We start from the raw sequence: 18,187 nt of genomic DNA on the forward strand, positions 1-18,187 counted from the left end.
ACTAGCTCTTATGTCCAATTTAAAGTTTGCAGAATCATCCTTATCTGAAATGTCCATATTCCAATAGGAGAATCCAGGATCATTGACCTCACCCAAGAAGCATGGTGATGAGTCCGATTGCTGAGCACCTCACGAATCGTCTTTGATTCCTCTGTGCGTATTCAATGTTTTCGCCTCACACTCTTTGCTGAAGTGTCTAATTCTGTTGCATTTAAAGCTTTGGGCTGAAATTGCAGGAAATTGATCTTACCTATTGGGGCATTTTGCTCCACAGTGCTGGCTTGCTCACTATACTGGTCAGTTAGGGTTTACTTCCCTTGGCCTGGAGTGCCCCTGTTTCTGTGCTGTTTAACGAGCTGGACCGTAAGGTTTCCATTGTACCAGGATTTACTTTCTCCTCTTAAAATTGATCTGTGCTCCACCTGGAGTTCAGGCAGCCTGACAACCTGGGTAACATTCTTGAGGGTTAGATCTTTCCACACTTGAAACATGTCTGCCATTGCTACAATTATTCTATCCCTGACAAATTCAGATGAAAAATGAAATGAAATGAAAATGAAATGAAAATGAAAATCGCTTATTGTCACGAGTAGGCTTCAATGAAGTTACTGTGAAAAGCCCCTAGTCGCCACATTCCGGCGCCTGTCCGGGGAGGCTGGTGCGGGAATCGAACCGTGCTGCTGGCCTGCTTGGTCTGCTTTATAAGCCAGCGATTTAGCCTTGTGAGCTAAACCAGCCTTCAGCCATCCTGTAGAGATCATTAATGAATTAATTGACAGGGATTAGGAAATCTGATTGGGCATTAAATGACTTACAGAAGGAAATGTTGAAAGACATTAATCACAGATCCAATAACAATGGTGGTGAATCTGATGCTGCTAACACTGGTGAAATGATCTCGACAAGAATGATTCCTCACACAAGTTTATCAAAGATAAAATCTAGGAGAGAAGAGGATACTGAGAACTCGAAGACCAAAGGTGACCAAAGGAAAGAGGAGTCCAAATCTAATCGCAAAAACAGTGATTTTTAAAATAATGTGAGAGTACCCAATTATTTTTTTCCAATGAAGAGGCAACTTAGCATGCCCAATCCACCTACCCTGCACATCTGTGAGTTGTGGGGGCGAAGCCCACGCAAAAACGGGGAGAATGTGCAAACTCCACAAGGACAGTGACCCAGAGCCGGGATCGAACCTGGGTCCTCAACGCCGTGAGGCAGCAGTGCTAACCACCGCGCCACCGTGCTGCCTCATGCAATAACAGTGATAATAGGGGCTGGTTTAGCTCACTGGGCTAAAGCACTGGCTTTTAAAGCAGACCAAGCAGGCTAGCAGCACGGTTCGATTCCCGTACCAGCCTCCCCGGACAGGCGCCGGAATGTGGCGACTAGGGGCTTTTCACAGTAACTTCATTGAAGCCTACTTGTGACAATAAGCGATTTTCATTTTTTTGTCAATTCAGACAAGAGTTCTGAATCCGATTTGAACGTAGAACATAGAACATACAGTGCAGAAGGAGGCCATTCGGCCCATCTAGTCTGCACCAACCCACTTAAGCCCTCACTTCCACCCTATCCCTGTAACTCAATAACCCCTCCTCACCTTTTTCTTCTCTCAGGGCAATTTATCATGGCCAATCCACCTAACCTTCACATCTTTGGACTGTGGGAGGAAACCGGAGCATCTGGAGGAAAACCACACAGACAGGAGGAGAACGTGCAGACTCCACACAGACAGTGACACAGCGGGGAATCGAACCTGGGACACTGGCACTGTGAAGCAACAGTGCGAGCCACTTGTGCTACCGTGCTACCCCTTTGGATTCTGATTATGTAGAAATGCTAAACAATTACTGTCGAATAGACCTGTCACTAACTGATCTTGAACAAATGGCAAGTAATTCTTCCAAAGCTAGGAAAGAAGTCAGCAAATCAGAAGAAGAAAGTGAATTGGACTTTTCTAAAAATAACTTGTTGCAGCCTCTTGCAGTAAACCTATTGCCATTTAATTCAGGTACAAATATTTCCCAGAGCGTGTATGTTTTGAAAGAAAATATACTTAATAGCACAGCATCAGTTATTCAGGATGAGGACAGCAATGGCTGTGAAGTGACACCAAACAGAAGGCTGATTAATCCACAACCTTTTCAAGGTCTGTTATATTACTCTTTTGGTAATATATCTCGTTACTTTTTGCTTCTTATCCAGAATGGTCTGACGGTGTGATTCTGAAGAAATCACGAGTCTTCAACTTAAAGCAAACTAATTTATTGAGTAACAATTGATTAATATTGAGATGCACACTCCACAGAACTATAACTAGCAATCAAGTAATTTATAGTAAAGAATTAACTCATTCAAACTACACGTGCTAAACTGTGCTGTGATCTATCTGTCTTACACTCTACTGTCTATGATGTGGAGATGCCGGCGTTCGACTGGGGTGAACACAGTAAGAAGTCTTACAACACCAGGTTAAAGTCCAACAGGTTTGTTTCAAACACGAGCTTTCGGAGCGCAGCTCCTTCCTCAGGTGAAACTGTAACCTGAGGAAGGAGCAGCGCTCCGAAAGCTATTGTTTGAAATAAACTTGTTGGACTTTAACCTGGTGTTGTAAGACTTCTTGCTGTATTCTACTATCTAGTCACTCCTGGTTGAAAGAGAGAGAGAGAGAGACAAAGATCCTCCAGATGTTCTTATTTATAGTGGGATCCAGTGGTGCCCTCTAGTGGTTGTGTTACACTGAGTTGTAATAATTAACCCTTTAGTTATCTACATATATACATATCATTACATCCCCTTTTTTAACATTATTTATGTTTAATAAAAGGAAAAATGTATAACAATATTCTAACCAAAAACATGACATGTATATATCTGTACGCAGCAAAATGAGTAACTATCACACAATTTACTGGAAAGTATCTACAAGTTCAGTATATTTGTTTTTTTTCCTTCATTTTGTTGATCTTCTTTGTGATCGAGGAGGTGACGATGATGTTTTCACAGTTCTTTGCATGTCATCACTACTTTGTTGGTTGCATATTTTGAAAGATTGTTTCATTGAGTTGCAGGTCTGGAAACATTTTCTGTGTTCTAAATTTCTGAAGTGCTCCACGATTTCTACATTGGCTGTTTCCTTCAGTTGGCTTGACTATGTATGAGTGTGGTGCTACTTGTCTTATGATTCCAGCAGAAGCAGACTAACCTCCAACCGGTATCTTAATCCTGACTGTGTCATCTTGGAGTAGTGAGTCCAGATTGGTAGCATGCATGTCATAGTATATTCTTTGCTGATTACGTTGCTGTTTCATTTTCTGCATCACTGGCAGATGATCTGGATTTGGAAGTTGTATCGAAGGTAATGTTCTCAGATCACGATTCATCAGCATTAGTGTCGGTGACAGTCCTGTTGATAAAGGAGTTCTGTCGGATAGCAGAGCCAGGTGGATGTCTGATGTAGAATACAAAGCTTTATATGTGAGTTGCTTTATGATGTGTACTCTATTTTCCACCTTTCTGTTCGACTGTGGGTAATGTGGACTTGATATGCTGTCTTTACAATTGTAGAGTCTTGAAAACTCGGCCCAGTCGTTGCTGTCAAAACACAGCCCATTGTCTGACATGACAGTGGTAGGTATTCCATGTCGGGAAAAGGTTTCTGTGCTTGCTTATATTGCAGATTTGGAGGTCAGATCAGGTAACTTCAATACCTCCGGATAATTCGAGTAATAGTCGATAATGAGTACGTCGTCATGGCCATTTGACTGAAATAGGTCTATACTACTTTGTCCCAAAGAGAGGTTTCCAACTCATGTTGCTGTAGAATCTCCTTGCACTACACAGGCTGAAACTTCTGACACGTCTCACATCCAAGTACCATGTCAGTGATGTCCCGATTTATACTTGGCCAGTATACTGTTTGTCTCGCCCTTTGCTTGCACTTCTCAATTCCAAGGTGACCCTCATGAATCTGAGTGAGTATCATGGGTCTGAGATGCAGCGATATGACTATCCGGTCGAATTGAAGAAGTGGACCATCCACGATCGTCAAATCTGCTTGAATGTTTCTAAATTGAGGACACTGCCCTTTCAGACAGACATTACTGATATGGTGTTTGACGCAGTGTAGCAATGCATCCTTCTTTGTCTCCTCTCGGATAAGGTTCATCTTTTCATCCGAGGCTGGAGGTTTGTCTACAAACAGATGTACTTGAGGTTCAACATGTTTGACAAACTCAAATGGTTCACTTTGTGAAGTGAAGGAGAGTGATAACGCATCTGCTATGATCAGATCTTTTCCTGGCGTATAGATGAGGTCGATGGAAAGTATCTTCTGAACTTCATGAAAATTCTCTGGAGTCGAGGAGTCATGTCATGGAGTTCCTTCTGTATTATATGAATCAACGGTCTGTCATCCGTTTCTCCAGTGAAAATGGGGAGTCCATAGACATTGTCGTGGAACTTCAGGAGGCCGGTTAGTAGGCCCAGACATTCTTTTTCTATTTGAACATATCGACATTCTGTTGGTGTCATCGCTCTGGATGCACATGCAACAGGAACACGGGCAGCACGGTTGCATTGTGGATAGCACAATTGCTTCACAGCTCCAGGGTCCCAGGTTCGATTCCGGCTTGGGTCACTGACTGTGTGGAGTCTGCACATCTTCCCCGTGTGTGTGTGTGGGTTTCCTCCGGGTGCTCCGGTTTCCTCCCACAGTCCAAAGATGTGCAGGTTAGGTGTATTGGCCATGATAAATTGCCCTTAGTGTCCAAAATTGCCCTTAGTGTTGGGTGGGGTTACTGGGTTATGGGGATAGGGTGGAGGTGTTGACCTTGGGTAGGGTGCTCTTTCCAAGAGACTGTGCAGACTCGATGGGCCAAATGGCCTCCTTCTGCACTGTAAATTCTATGATTTTTTTTCTATGAACCCAACACGAACTGTCTTCTTTCTGCAACAACACTGCTCCTATTCCGTCCTGACTTGCATTTAGTCAAAATTTTTGTATCCCTGTTTGGATTGAAAAATGCCAATATTGGCGCAGTTGTTAGTTGTGATTCAAATCAAGTCATTCTTTTTGTTGATCACTTGTCCATTCGAAAACGGTTGATTTCTTGATCAATTTTCTGTGAGCTGTTGTTCGGTTTGATAAATTAGGTATGGATTTGCCGAAGAAGTTGACAATGCCTAGGAAACGTAGAACTGCTTTTTTGTTCTCTGGCACTTTCTTTTCTTGAATGGTTGCAATTTTGTCAGTGTCAGGTCGCACCCCGTTTTTAGAAATTTGGTCTCCAAGGAAGTTGAGCGTAGAAGTGCCAAAGCTACACTTGGATTGATTCTGCTTAAGGCAACATTTGTGTATGCGCTGAAAAACTTTGCTCAGTCTCGCGATATGTTCTTCTTTTGTTGATGACCATATGATAATGTCATCTACGTAGACACAAACACCTTCTCTTCCCTCAGTCGCCTGACCCATAATGCGGTGGAAGATTTCAGATGCCGAATACTGAGGCCACTATTCCAAAAGGCGTCCAGTTCAAGCTTTGAAAGCCAATTAGCTGAAGCACCTGTGTCCAATTTGAAATTAATTGGGCTTTTAACACTGTTCCATTTGGTGTCGGAATTAATTAAATTAATAAATTTGGTAGGTAATGTTACTCCAGTTGGGGCTGGTTTAGCACAGGGCAGACCAAGGCAGGCCAGCAGCGCGGGTTCAATTCCCGTACCAGCCACCCCGAACAGGCGCCGGAATGTGGCAACTAGGGGCTTTTCACAGTAACTTCGTTTGAAGACTACTTGTAACAATAAGCGACTTTCATTTTTCATTTTTTCATTTCAGTGGAGTTTTCATATTTTTCAATGATCCCCACAAAGAATGTATTTTCCAGAGAGTAACTATCTGAATCTGTTGGCAGCACAGTAGCACAGTGGCTATCACTGTGGCTTCACAGCGCCAGGGTCCCAAGTTCGATTTCCCGCTGGGCCACTGTCTGTGCGGAGTCTGCACGTTCTCCCCATGTGTGCGTGGGTTTCCTCCGGGTGCTCCGGTTTCCTCCCACAGTCCAAAGACGTGCAGGTTAGGTGGATTGGCCATGCTAAATTGCCCTCAGTGTCTAAAAAGGTTAGGAGGGGTTATTGGTTTATGGGGGTAGGATGGAAGTGAGGGCTTAAAGTGGGTCAGTGCCGTCTCAATGGGCCGATTGGCCTCCTTCTGCACTTTATGTTCTGTATTCTAACAGGAAATCTGAGGCCAGTGTTGTCAATACTGTTTTAAATAAATTATCAAAATCTGCCAAAAGTCATCCAACTGCATTTGCCAGAAACTTTGCGATGCATCTAATTTGGTGAATATGGGTGCATTTGCCATCTCACTGGTGATTTCCTCTCATTTTGGGATGGGATCGTGTTCCCTCATGACATTCTCATTGAGATCCTTGAGGTCTATACATATCCGCAGATTACCTAAAGGTTTCTTCCTACAAACCATCGAACTGACCCAGTCAGTCAATTTAGTGACTCTGGAAATTATTCCTTGCTGTTGGAGCCTTTTGAATTCTAGCTTTAACATTTCTCTTAGTGGAGCAGGAATTCTCGTCGGTGGATGAACTATTGGTTTTGCATCCGTCCTTAGTAAAATCTTGGGCGGAATTCTCCGCTCCCCCAAAAAATCGGGAAGGCCGTCGTGAACTCGGCCGAGTTTTGGGATGTCCTCGGAGGCCGCTCCTCTCACCTTATTCACCCCCACCTGGGGGGCTAGGAGCAGCCCTCCGTAACTCTCGGCCACCGGGCCTTGACGCTTGCGCAGAGAATGACACGGCCGGCGCGCCTAAATGACGTTAGCCGCGCATACACAGGTTGTCCGGCTCCAACCCGCGCATGCGCGGCTGGCGTCTCAACGGCCAACGGCTCAAACCCACGCATGCGCGGTTGCCATCTTCCCCTCCACTGCCCTGCAAGACGTGATCTTGCGGGGCGGTAGAGGGGAAAGAGTGCGTCCCTTTGAGACGCCGGCCCGACGATCGGTGGGCACCAATTGCGGGCCAGTCCCCTCCCGAACACGGCCGTGGTGCTCACTCCCCTCTCCGCCCCCCACAAGCTTCAAACCAGCTTTTGGCGCCATGTTCACGATGTCAGCGACCAGATGTGGTTGCCGCTGTCGTGCACCGGTCGCGAACGGCAGGCCGCTCGGCCCATCCGGGTCGGAGAATCGCCGGTCGCCGTGAAAAACAGTGAGCGACGATTCTTCCGAGCTGGGGGTGGGAGAATCGCGGGGAGCGCCAGGGGGGTCGTGTCGTGAGTCGCCCGGCCCTCCTGCGATTCTCCCACCCTGCGTGGGGAGCGGAGAATCGCGCCCCTTGTATTTGAAAGGAAGCGTGCCCATGCCTTTGAAGACATCTGGATATTGATCAAAGATACCTTGGATATCATCATGCAGTATGGGTTGAGACGAAGTTGCAGTATAAATTCGCTGTATTAGGTGTAACACCTTGCAGGCTTGTGCACCTAAGAGTGATGATTTATCTGACTTGACAATCTCAAATCTTAGTGTTATCTCAATATCCTTGTTGGAAACTATCAAATGGCATCCTCCAATTGATGAGATTGAATTGCCATTGTAGTCTTTTCATCTACAGGCAGCTGGAAGTAATTTAGGGGTTTGCTTAAGCCTTGGTAGATCAAGCTGAGAAAGCCGATTAGCTGAAGCGCCTGTGTCAAACTTGAAATTAATTGGGCAGTCATTAACTTTTAACACTGTGTTCCATTGTGTTGGAATTAATGAAATTAATTAATTTGGTCGGCAAAGTTACTTCAGTGGAGTTTTCATATTTTTCAATGATCTCCACAAAGAATGTATTTCCCAGAGAGTAACTGTCTGAATGTGTTGAAAAATTATGTTCTACATCTTCTTCCTTGGATTACACTGCAAACATTAATCTGCTTGAAATCGGTTGAGCAGATTTGAATGTGAATGGAGATCTGCACTGTGCAGCACAATGATTTAATCTGTCACATTGTGAGCATTGTTTTCCTCTGGCAGGGCATTTTTTCTGAAAGTAGGAGGTTCCACACCTTGAACACATCATGATGCTAACGTCATTACGCACGACACTTCTTTGCGTATACGCAGATCGGTTTTTGTCTGACTCGCATCTTTTGACGAAGTATGCTTGTGCAGGGTTAGAATGCGCATGCACAAGGTGGCTGCCATCCGAAGCATGCATCTTCTTCATCTGCAACACTGCTTTAACATACTCTACCTCGTGGTGAATTTTCGCACCCTTTTCACGGCAAAATTACTCTTGGTATTGATTTTTAGATTGTTGATGAACAATACACATTTCTATCACAATTTCTAGAGTTAGATCCTTTTGCCTTAGTAATCTTTCTTTTAAAGGCTCATTATTAATGCCAAACACTATTTGGTCACAAATCATCGAATCGTAAATGCAGAAAAGTTACAGAATTGTGCTCGCAGCCTGAGATCTGTTACAAAGCTGTGATTCACCTTTGTTTTGCAATCTCTTCTTAAATATGTAGGGCACAAATGTCTCATTACTTTGAATTTTACAATGGCTATCAATTTTTTCAATAATTTCATCAAACTTTCTTTTGTCTTGACCCGCAGTGTACTGAAAAGAATTGTCGATCTCAATTGCATGTAGACCAACCATAGTTAATAGCAGAGCAATTTTATGCATCTGTTGCATTAGTTAAGACAGAACCTTCTAAATAAATCTGAAATTGCTGTTTGAATAAACGGCAGTTTACATTTAAGTTACCGGTGATCCTCAGATGCCGAGGAGATTGAGTTTTGTCCATCGAGCTGGGATTCTGCAATTGGAAGCTGATGCTTTGCCAGTCAAATAACTGCTAAGATTTTACTTTTTTCTTATCCTACTAGGTTATACTAGCTTGTTTATGTAGCCGAAAACCTGGTCCCATGTTATATTACTCTTTTCGTAATATATCTTGTTATTTTTTGCTTCTTATCCAGAATGGTCTGATAGTGTGATTCGGATCAAAACCATGAGTCTTCAACTTAAAGCAAACTAATTTATTGAGTAACAACTGATTAATATTGAGTCTGCACACTTCACAGAACTATAACTAGTAATCAAGTAAATTATATTAACTACATGTGTTCAACTATGCTGTCATCTATCTATCTTACACGCTACTATCTAGTCACTCCTGGTTGGAAGAGGGAGAAAGACCAAGATCCTCAAGGTGTTCTTATTTATAGTGGGATCCAGTGGTGCCCTCTAGTGGTTGTGGTACACTGAGATGTAATAATTAACCCTTTAATTATCTACATATATACATATCATTACAAGGTCCACAGCGCCTCTTTAATATAAAGGAGGCAAATAGCCGAGGAGATGAAATAATCAGTGACCAATTGCTTTTGTAAATGAGGAGGAAGGTGGGTGAGGAACCCTATACTGATTCTGCCATCGCATTGGTTAATGGAAAACAGACAGTTCATGGCACCAATAGCGTACTATCCTATGATTCTGATAATGATGTGAAAAGTAGTTTCAGGACACCACCAGTGAAAGGGACAATGTCTATTCAATTCAACACATCTTCTATGGACACGCCTAGCCACAGGCTTCACTTTGGTAACTCTGAAAGTTAAGGAGGAAAGTTGAAAACTGGACAGCATAAATTGTACAGGTCCATCGTACAAGTAGAGATAAAAGCTGTGATTACAAATATCCCAATGAAGAGATAAATGTTGTAAAACAAGGAATGGTGCACATAGAGCAAATCAACACAGCAAAGATTGAATCCTCACATTTACTTGTCACTGAAAGTGACCATGTGAATGAAAAGAGAGAATGTAAAGATGGAGGGGTTGAAGGGTGTTGAAATTAATCAAATATTCCCCTCAGCATTGGCAATACTGCCTGTAGTTTGGCTTCTGAAGATCCTGGGAATTTGGATAAACATTCAATGACCAATCAGAAAAGACTAGCTGCATTACACAAGAGATAGAGAGAGGCAGAAATGCAGAAGAAACTCATTTGGGGGCCATCTCCTATTTGGGAAGCCAGAAACCTGACAAAGGGAAGCACATTGCCTTTGACTTTGAAGAAGGGGGTGAAAACAAGGCATTGATTGTAGAGATTAGACGGAGTTCGAAAACCAAAGATGCAAACCTATCAGCAGAAGAACAGAGAGATCTAATAAAGATACGGAAAGAGTATAGACAGAGTTGTCAGGAAACACCAGGGTGCATTCCATTAACAAATCATGCTTAAGACATAATAAACTCTGAACCAATAGAGCTATAGCCATCTCGACTAAAACCATAGAGACTGGTTCAGTTAGAGACTGGAATAGGATGCATGGTGCAATTGCTGTGGTGCACGAAACACCAAGTTGAATTTGGGAAATTGAAGGCCATGTTAGTGGGTGAAATGGTGCCGGCCAGCACAGGTATTCGGACTATTTAAATTGGCCACAGGTGCCAGTAACCTGGGGGAAGGGTAGACGCTACCAGCCCTTCAGCATGACAAGAAACAAAGCTAACTTTATACAGGCCATAATCCGCTTGCATTTATAGAGAAGTTTAAAACCTGGAATGCAAGTTTATTCCATTGGAGTTTATTATTACAACAGTTCAATGTTAAAATGGTGCACATTCAGGGAAAGGATAATGGCGGATTTCAGAGCTGCCGAGTTATCAATGCAGAGACAGGGAAAGGAACTTACCTTATGATAATGGGTGGATATGTGTTTGTGATTTATATCTTGCATTCCCATTAATGAAACGTCCGTGCCCTGACCTTTCATTCTCTTTGGGGAGGGAGGGATGTCAGGGTTCTTCCTGTTGATTCCCTTATTTCCTCATTATTTTTACCACTATCATTTTTGTTCCATTAATGCTTAATGGACATGTATCTTTAAGTCAAACTGCAGAGGGAATCGGGAATTTAAGAAATTGCAACATCGCATTTGGTGTGAGTGTTTGAATAGAAGAACTCAGAATTGATGGCAGCCAATAGATGGGGTGGGCCCAGTTTGATTGGACGGCTGGTGGCTAATGAATTGCATGATAGCACATTGGCTATCACTGTTGATTCACAGCATCACAGTCCCAGGTTTGATTTGTGGCTTGGGTCACTGTGCGGAGTCTGCACGTTCTCCCCGTGTCTGCGTGGGTTTTTTCCAGGTGCTCCAGTTTCCTCCCACAAATCCCGAATGACATGCTGTTAAATAATTTGGACATTCTGAAATCTCCCTCTGTGAACCCGAACAGGCGCCGGAATGTGGCGACTAGGGGCTTTTCACAGTAACTTCATTGCAGTGTTAGTGGAAGCCTGCTTGTGAAAATAAGGATTAATAAAAAAAAGAAATGGCCAAAAGGCCTTATTATGCCCGGAAGCAAGTGGTGATTGGGCCCTGCCTGAGTGGACGGATTGTCAGAGAGTGAGGGAAAGTTCAGTGTCCTGGACACTCAGGGGAAAGGATCTGTTCTCTCTCGTTTGGTTCAGAAAAGCTGCTGTATTTCTGAAAATTGTAGAGACCTGAATGAATCTACGGTGAAAACCATTGCAGACTGCAACAGAAATCTCAAACTGAAAGCCTGGTTTGAAAGACAGTGTGCACTGCCAAGGTGTGGGGCCTGAGGAGGGGACATGATCGCGAAAGGGGGGGGGGGGGAAGGGTGGTGAAGGGGGTGGGTAAAGAGGTGGGAATGTGTGAAGGATGTATGAAGGGGGGGTGTCAAGGCTGGGAATGAAGGGTGAGGGATAATGAAGGATGGGGCAAGTTAAAGTGGGGAATTAGGAATTAGATCATAGTTAACCAGTTTTCTGCATATGGGGCGGCACGGTAGCACAGTGTTTAGCACTGTTTCTTCACAGCGCCAGAATCACAAGTTCGATTCCCAGCTTGGGTCACTGTGCGAATCTGCACGTTCTCTACTTTCTATTTGGGTTTCCTCTGATGCTCCTCCCACAAGTCCCGAAAGACGTGCTGTTCGGAAATTTGGACATTCTGAATCCTCCCTCAGTGTACCCAAACAGGCACTGGAGTGTGGCGACTAGGGGCTTTTCACAGTAACTTCAATGCAGTTTTAATGTAAGCCTACTTGTGACAAAGAAGAATATTATAATTGTTATTGTACAATAACAAGCAGCAAGATGGTTGGGGAGGTACATGGCGACAGTGAAGGAATGCCTTGTGAGGATGGTGTGTGTGTTGGAGAGCAACCTGCAGGTGATAATATCTGCATGTGCCTACTCCTTCTTGGTGGTGGAGGTCATGTTTAGAAGATGCTGCCACAGAGTCCTGGTGAGTTCCCAGCTTTCTTTGTTCCTTATATACATTTTAAATTTAATTTCACTGCATGGTTGCTTCTCAACGGTGCAACATTTATTGTATTATTTACATTCTGGACGATTTCTTTACTGTGCCACCCACTGCTACCCTTGGCACAGTGTCCTTTTCCCCAGAGTTTAACGCATTTTCTTCCTTGAATTCCCAAGTGCCTCCAGTTACTTCTGATCGCTTTCACAACCTTGACAAGCAGCGATGGCTTCCGAGTACTTTTGTGCTTTCAAGTGTGATCATTAAGAAATAAGTCTTTCATGTGAATGAATATTCATTCCAAATTACAACGTTTGATGTCAGATCAGCAATAAATACTTACGAACTTTTGAAAATGCTGAAGAATGTTGGATTTTTTCTGGTAGTGAGGCATCTTTGGAGAGTCGTTTTTAAAGCCAGTCAGATTTTGTAACCTGATATTCTCCAAGAACTTCATAACTCACTTATGGGCTCAGATCAGACCATAGGACCCAGAGGAGAAACAATTTACTGGCTGGATATGAACAACAACACTGGTTGTCAAGAGGTGCCAGGCATGCCAATAGCATGTGACAAGTTAGCAGAAAGCATCATTTATTCCATATGCAGTTTCTACCCATTCTTCATCCAAAATCGCAATTGACTTCTTTAATGCCCCTGGCACTGACTTCATTGACCACTTTATTTGATAATTGCATGTCTGATGCAACTGTTGCATTCTAATTGCTATTCTCAGATTATTTGGTGTGCCTAGAGAGATCAATCCGATAATGGTCAGCAATTTATTGGTAAGCCACTTCTGGACATATATATGAGAAGTGGCATATCGATCATACTACTCCTTCCCCGCATTACCCTAGGTCTAACGACCTGGCTGAACAAATTATTCACACAATGAAATACCTAATTCTCAAATACACACGGACCAATCAAGATTTACACATTTCAATGTGGCACCTGAGAGTGACACGTTTAAGTGAAACTATTCTATCACCGGCAGAGCTCATGATCGTCAGGCCAGTCGGTACCAATTTACTAACTCTTATCTATTTTTCTCTTTCAAAAACTAGAGAGAAGCTTAAGAGAAGATGAGCAATCTGCATGATAAAAATGCAGGTACATAATTGTCAGGTTTACAGTTGGGACACATTCACATGCAGATTCCACAGAAGGCACATGGCAACCAGCTGAGACAACAAGGATTTGCTCATAACCCAGGGCCTATCAAATCATTCCACACAAAGGTACAATGGTGAGGCACAATCAAGAACAAATCAGATCCATTCCAGCTCCTCAATCACCGTACCGTCCTATTGCATCCAAGACAAGATTCAAAATGCAATCAGGGGCAACATCCTAAAAAGACAATGCCACAGATCCAATGAGCAATTAATGCAATCTCCATGAAAATGTTACTTATTAAAAGACCTGGATGTACCAGTGGATTACCTTTACATTTGACTCATAAATTCATCAGCTCTACACACTTATTTAACAATAACGAAACATGAACATGTAAGTAGTTACACTGGGGAAAAGTATCCCGAGAAAGAAAGGGAGACATTGAAATGTGCCTTTAAGGGATATCAGCATGACATCACCGGAAGAGAAATGTGTCTTCTCATCCAGTCTTAGTTTTACTTTTGTTTTGAGCAGAGCACACACACAGCTGCACAGCTCTGATAATTTCAAGCTTTATACCTATAGATAAGTGTTCCAACGTGCGCAGACTTAATAACAACATGTTTACCAAATGCCTTATTAGTGATTGGTGCCCTGGTACAGTAAATAAACCCAAGGTATCACATTATTATAATAACACAACATTTTCAAGCCCCCCCCCCCCCCCCCCCCCCCCCCTCCCCTGCCCCCTCCTTGCCGGTAGGGACAGATGAGAATTTTGTGTAAGGCAAAAGGTTTTTGTCAAATTTTGGTGCATTAATCGAAATGGGCACCTGTTGTCTGTATGACGAGCTAATTGAGGTAAGAGGCTAAACCACCCAAGCTCACTTCATTTCCATAGCAATACTGGACATGCATCGAGTGTAGACACAAACATAGTCCTGTACATATGTGGAATCCTCCAGTCTGTTTGACAATGTCAAAGAGGCAGCAACCTGACCAACCACCATTCCTCCCTCTGGTGTAGGAGAAATGAATGCTTCCCGAGTATCTTGGTCACAATATCAGGGCCCTCTCATGAACACCTACCCCTTGGATTGAAATAGTTTAGACTGAAGCATTCATCGACGTGTGCAGAACCGTTGACCTGAAAGATTGATTCCTGTTTTGATACATTACAGTGCAGTGGTAGAAAACTCAAATCGTTAAAACAAAACCTTACCAACTTCGGACATTTCGGGGACGGAGGCAGAGTAAGGTCCTTCCAAAAAAGTTGGTGCATTATCATTTATATCCTGCACCTTGATGATAAACTCAGATTCCGGCTCGAGGGGCTTGTTTGTTTTTCTGTCCAAAGCTTGAGCATGAAGAATATAATGTATTCTCTGCTCTCGGTCTAAACTTTTAGTGGCGTGAATATCTCCCGTACTGTCGTCAATAACGAATATAGAGCCAGCGCCTTCCCCTGAAAGGATGTACTTGACTGTTCCATCACCTTTATCTGCGTTCGAGTGAAGCTGAAAGAAATATAATGGATTGGTAAGTTCATGTGTATCAATATGTTGACATCTTAATCAAATCCTGTGCTGTTTTCACTTTCTCTTGTCTGTAAGGATTCCATGGACACTGGTCACATTCTGATACCTTAACTGTCCACACTTCATGAGATCACATCGATCACATTTCACAGCTATTTAACCATGGGTCATTAGGGATAAGTCTGTTTTCACGCGGAAACTCAACTCCCATTTTCCACAAAAGTTGGATTTGGATTTTGTTTATTGTCACGTGTACCGAGGTACAGTGAAAAGTATTTTTCTGCGAGCAGCTCAAGAGATCATTAAGTACATGAAAAGCAAAGAAACGAAAATAAAATAAAATACATAACTACATAAGCACCGGCATCGGGTGAAGCATACAGGGGTGTAGTGTTAATCAGGTCAGTCCATAAGAGGGTCGTTTAGGAGTCTGGTGACAGTGGGGAAGAAGCTGTTTTTGAGTTTGTTTGTGCGTGTTCTCAGACTTCTGTATCTCCTGCCTGATGGAAGAAGTTGGAAGAGTGAGTAAGCCGGGTGGGAGGGGTCTTTGATTATGCTGCCCGCTTTCCCCCGGCAGCGGGAGGTGTAGATGGAGTGAATGGATAGGAGGCAGGTTCGTGTGATGGAATGTGGATAATTTTCTTTATTCCAGATTAATTTTAGCACAGTAACTATTATTACAGCTGAGATTGACTGAAACAGCAAAGGAGGAATTGAATATGTAATATCAATTTTTTTTAACATCACATTACACAGGCTAGTCGCTACATCGAATAGACTACTGCAGAGCTTATGACTATTTGAGTAACAGTAATTCCATGGTTTAGTATTAACCAAATCAATCATATTTATAGGCTCCAGTTCTGAAAATCACAGCATTTTGCTGATGAACCAAATCATTTCCATCTTCCCAGTGCTGTATTTGAATTGCATGTTGCTATGGTTTACAGATATGTTCTGTGCTTCAATTCAATTCTTCCAGATTTTTGATTGTGAGAGGAATGCAAAGCTGCTAAGATCGTAATAGAAACATAAGCAGCAAAACTTTTACTGATTAGTTTAAAGACATACAGCAAACAATCCAGAAAGCCAATACAGGGCGGTATCTACTGGCTGTGTCACGCTTGAAAAGCATCGTAGCACGACCCGGCCAGTAAATGCCATGAGATCCCTTCCGGGAATTACCCGGCTCGCCACGTCACGATGTGAATCCCACGTATTGTGGGCGGTCACCTTTTAGCATATCTTCTTGTTAGGGTGAGACAGCTAGTACCGTGTCTGAACCAGCTCTCCAAATGAGCATCATGACTTAGTGCCATTCCACTCCTTCTTCCCCGTACCCTGCACATGATTACTGAAATCACCTAATACCCTCTTGAATGATGCGATTGATCCTGCCTCCTCCACACTTCCAGGCAATGCCTTCCAGACCCCAACCAGCACCTTGTGAACAATTCCAGGAATGGGCATGTTATCTTATGAGGAAAGGTTGGAGAGGTTGGGTTTGCATTCACTGGAGTTTAGAACAGTAGAGGCGACTTGATCAAAACCTTTAGTCACATGGGATCAGAGGAGAGCTGACAAGTTGGATAGAGAACTGTTTTGGGCACAGAAGACAGAGGGTGGCAGTAGAAGGGCACTTTTCTGAATGGAAGACTGTGACTAGCAGCATTCCATAGGGATCAGTTCAGGGACCTTTGTTGTTCATAGTGTATATAAATGATTTGTAGGAAAATGTAGCTGGTCTGATTAGTAAGTTCGCAGACGACACAAAAATTGATGGAGTTGCGGATAGTGAAGAGGATTGTCAGAGGATACAGCAGGATATAAACTGGCTGGAGTCTCGGGTGGAGAAATGGCAGATGGAGTTTAATCAGGACAAGTGTGAGGTAATTCACTTTGGAAGGTCCAATGCATGTAGGAATTACACAGTAAATGGTAGAACTCTTGCGAGAACTGACAGGCAGAGAGATCTGGGCCTGCATCTCCACTGATCACTGAAAATGGCAACGCATGTGGTAAGGTGGTTAAGAAGGTATACGGCATGCTGGCCTTCATCCGTCAGGTCATTGAATATAAAAATTGGCAAGTCATTCATGTTGCAGCTGTATGGGATCTTACTTAGGCCTCATTTGGAATATTGTGCACAATTCTGGTCACCACACTACCAGAAAGATGTGGATGCTTTGGAGAGGGTACAGAAGCGGTTTACTAGGATGTTGCCTGGTATGGAGGGCATTAGCGATGAGGAAAGATCCAATAAACTCTGTTGTCACTGGAACAATGGAGATTGAGAGGCTACCTGATAGAGGTCTACAAGATTATGAGTGGCACGGAGAGAGTGGATAGTTAGATGCGCTTCCCTAGGGTCGGAGAGTCAAGTACTTGGGGACATAGGTTTAATGTTTGTGGGGAAAAATTTAGAACAGATGTGTGAGGCAAGTTTGTTACACAGAGGGTGGTAAATATATGGAACGCGCTGCCTGGGGAGGGGGTGGGAGCAGGTACGATTGTGGCATTTAAGGGACATCTAGACAAATATATGAATAGGGCGTTAATGGAAGGATACGGACTCCGTAAGTGCAGATGTCGGAGTTTCTCCGCCCCAGGAAAGTACTGGACGACGAAGGGTACTCTGTCAGTGGTGTCCCGTGTTTGTCTTCTGAGGAGGTCGGTGCGGTTTTTTGCTGTGGCGCGTTGGAACTGTCGATCAATGTTATCGATCGATCGATAAGGTGCTCTCGTACGAACGGGATATGGCGCTCGACTCATCGATCGACAGTTCCAACGCGCCACAGCAAAAAACCGCACCGACCTCCTCAGAAGACACACACGGGACACCACTGACAGAGTACCCTTCGTCGTCCAGTACTTTCCTGGGGCGGAGAAACTATGATATCTTCTTCGCAGCCTTCAACACATCATCAATGAAGATGAACATCTTGCCAAGGTCATCCCCACACCCCCACTACTGGCCTTCAAACAACCGCGCAACCTCAAACAAACCATTGTTTGCAGCAAACTACCGAGCCTTCAGAACAGCAACCACAACACCACAAAACCCTGCCAGGGTAATCTCTGCAAGACATGCCAGATCATCGACTCGGATACCACCATTACACGTGGTAACACCACCCACCAGGTACGTGGCACATACTCGTGTGACTCAACCAATGTAGTCTACCTCTTACGCTGCAGGAAAGGATGTC

The 18,187-nt window shown here is 43.5% G+C and overlaps 1 protein-coding gene across 8 annotated transcripts in view; it reads right to left on the minus strand.

Annotated features, from left to right (window-relative positions):
- The window catches only part of LOC119965741 (cadherin-18-like), a 787,515-nt gene that overhangs the window by 221,667 nt on the left and 547,661 nt on the right, over positions 1 to 18,187 (minus strand). For all 8 annotated transcript variants that reach the window (XM_038796509.1, XM_038796511.1, XM_038796505.1 and 5 more), the window contains one exon: positions 14,663 to 14,957. In XM_038796509.1, coding sequence (XP_038652437.1) covers positions 14,663 to 14,957 — 295 coding nt within the window. The remainder of the gene's footprint in view (positions 1 to 14,662; positions 14,958 to 18,187) is intronic.

Source organism: Scyliorhinus canicula, chromosome 5 (assembly GCF_902713615.1).
Source record: "Scyliorhinus canicula chromosome 5, sScyCan1.1, whole genome shotgun sequence".
Classification (NCBI taxonomy): Eukaryota; Metazoa; Chordata; class Chondrichthyes; order Carcharhiniformes; family Scyliorhinidae; genus Scyliorhinus; species Scyliorhinus canicula.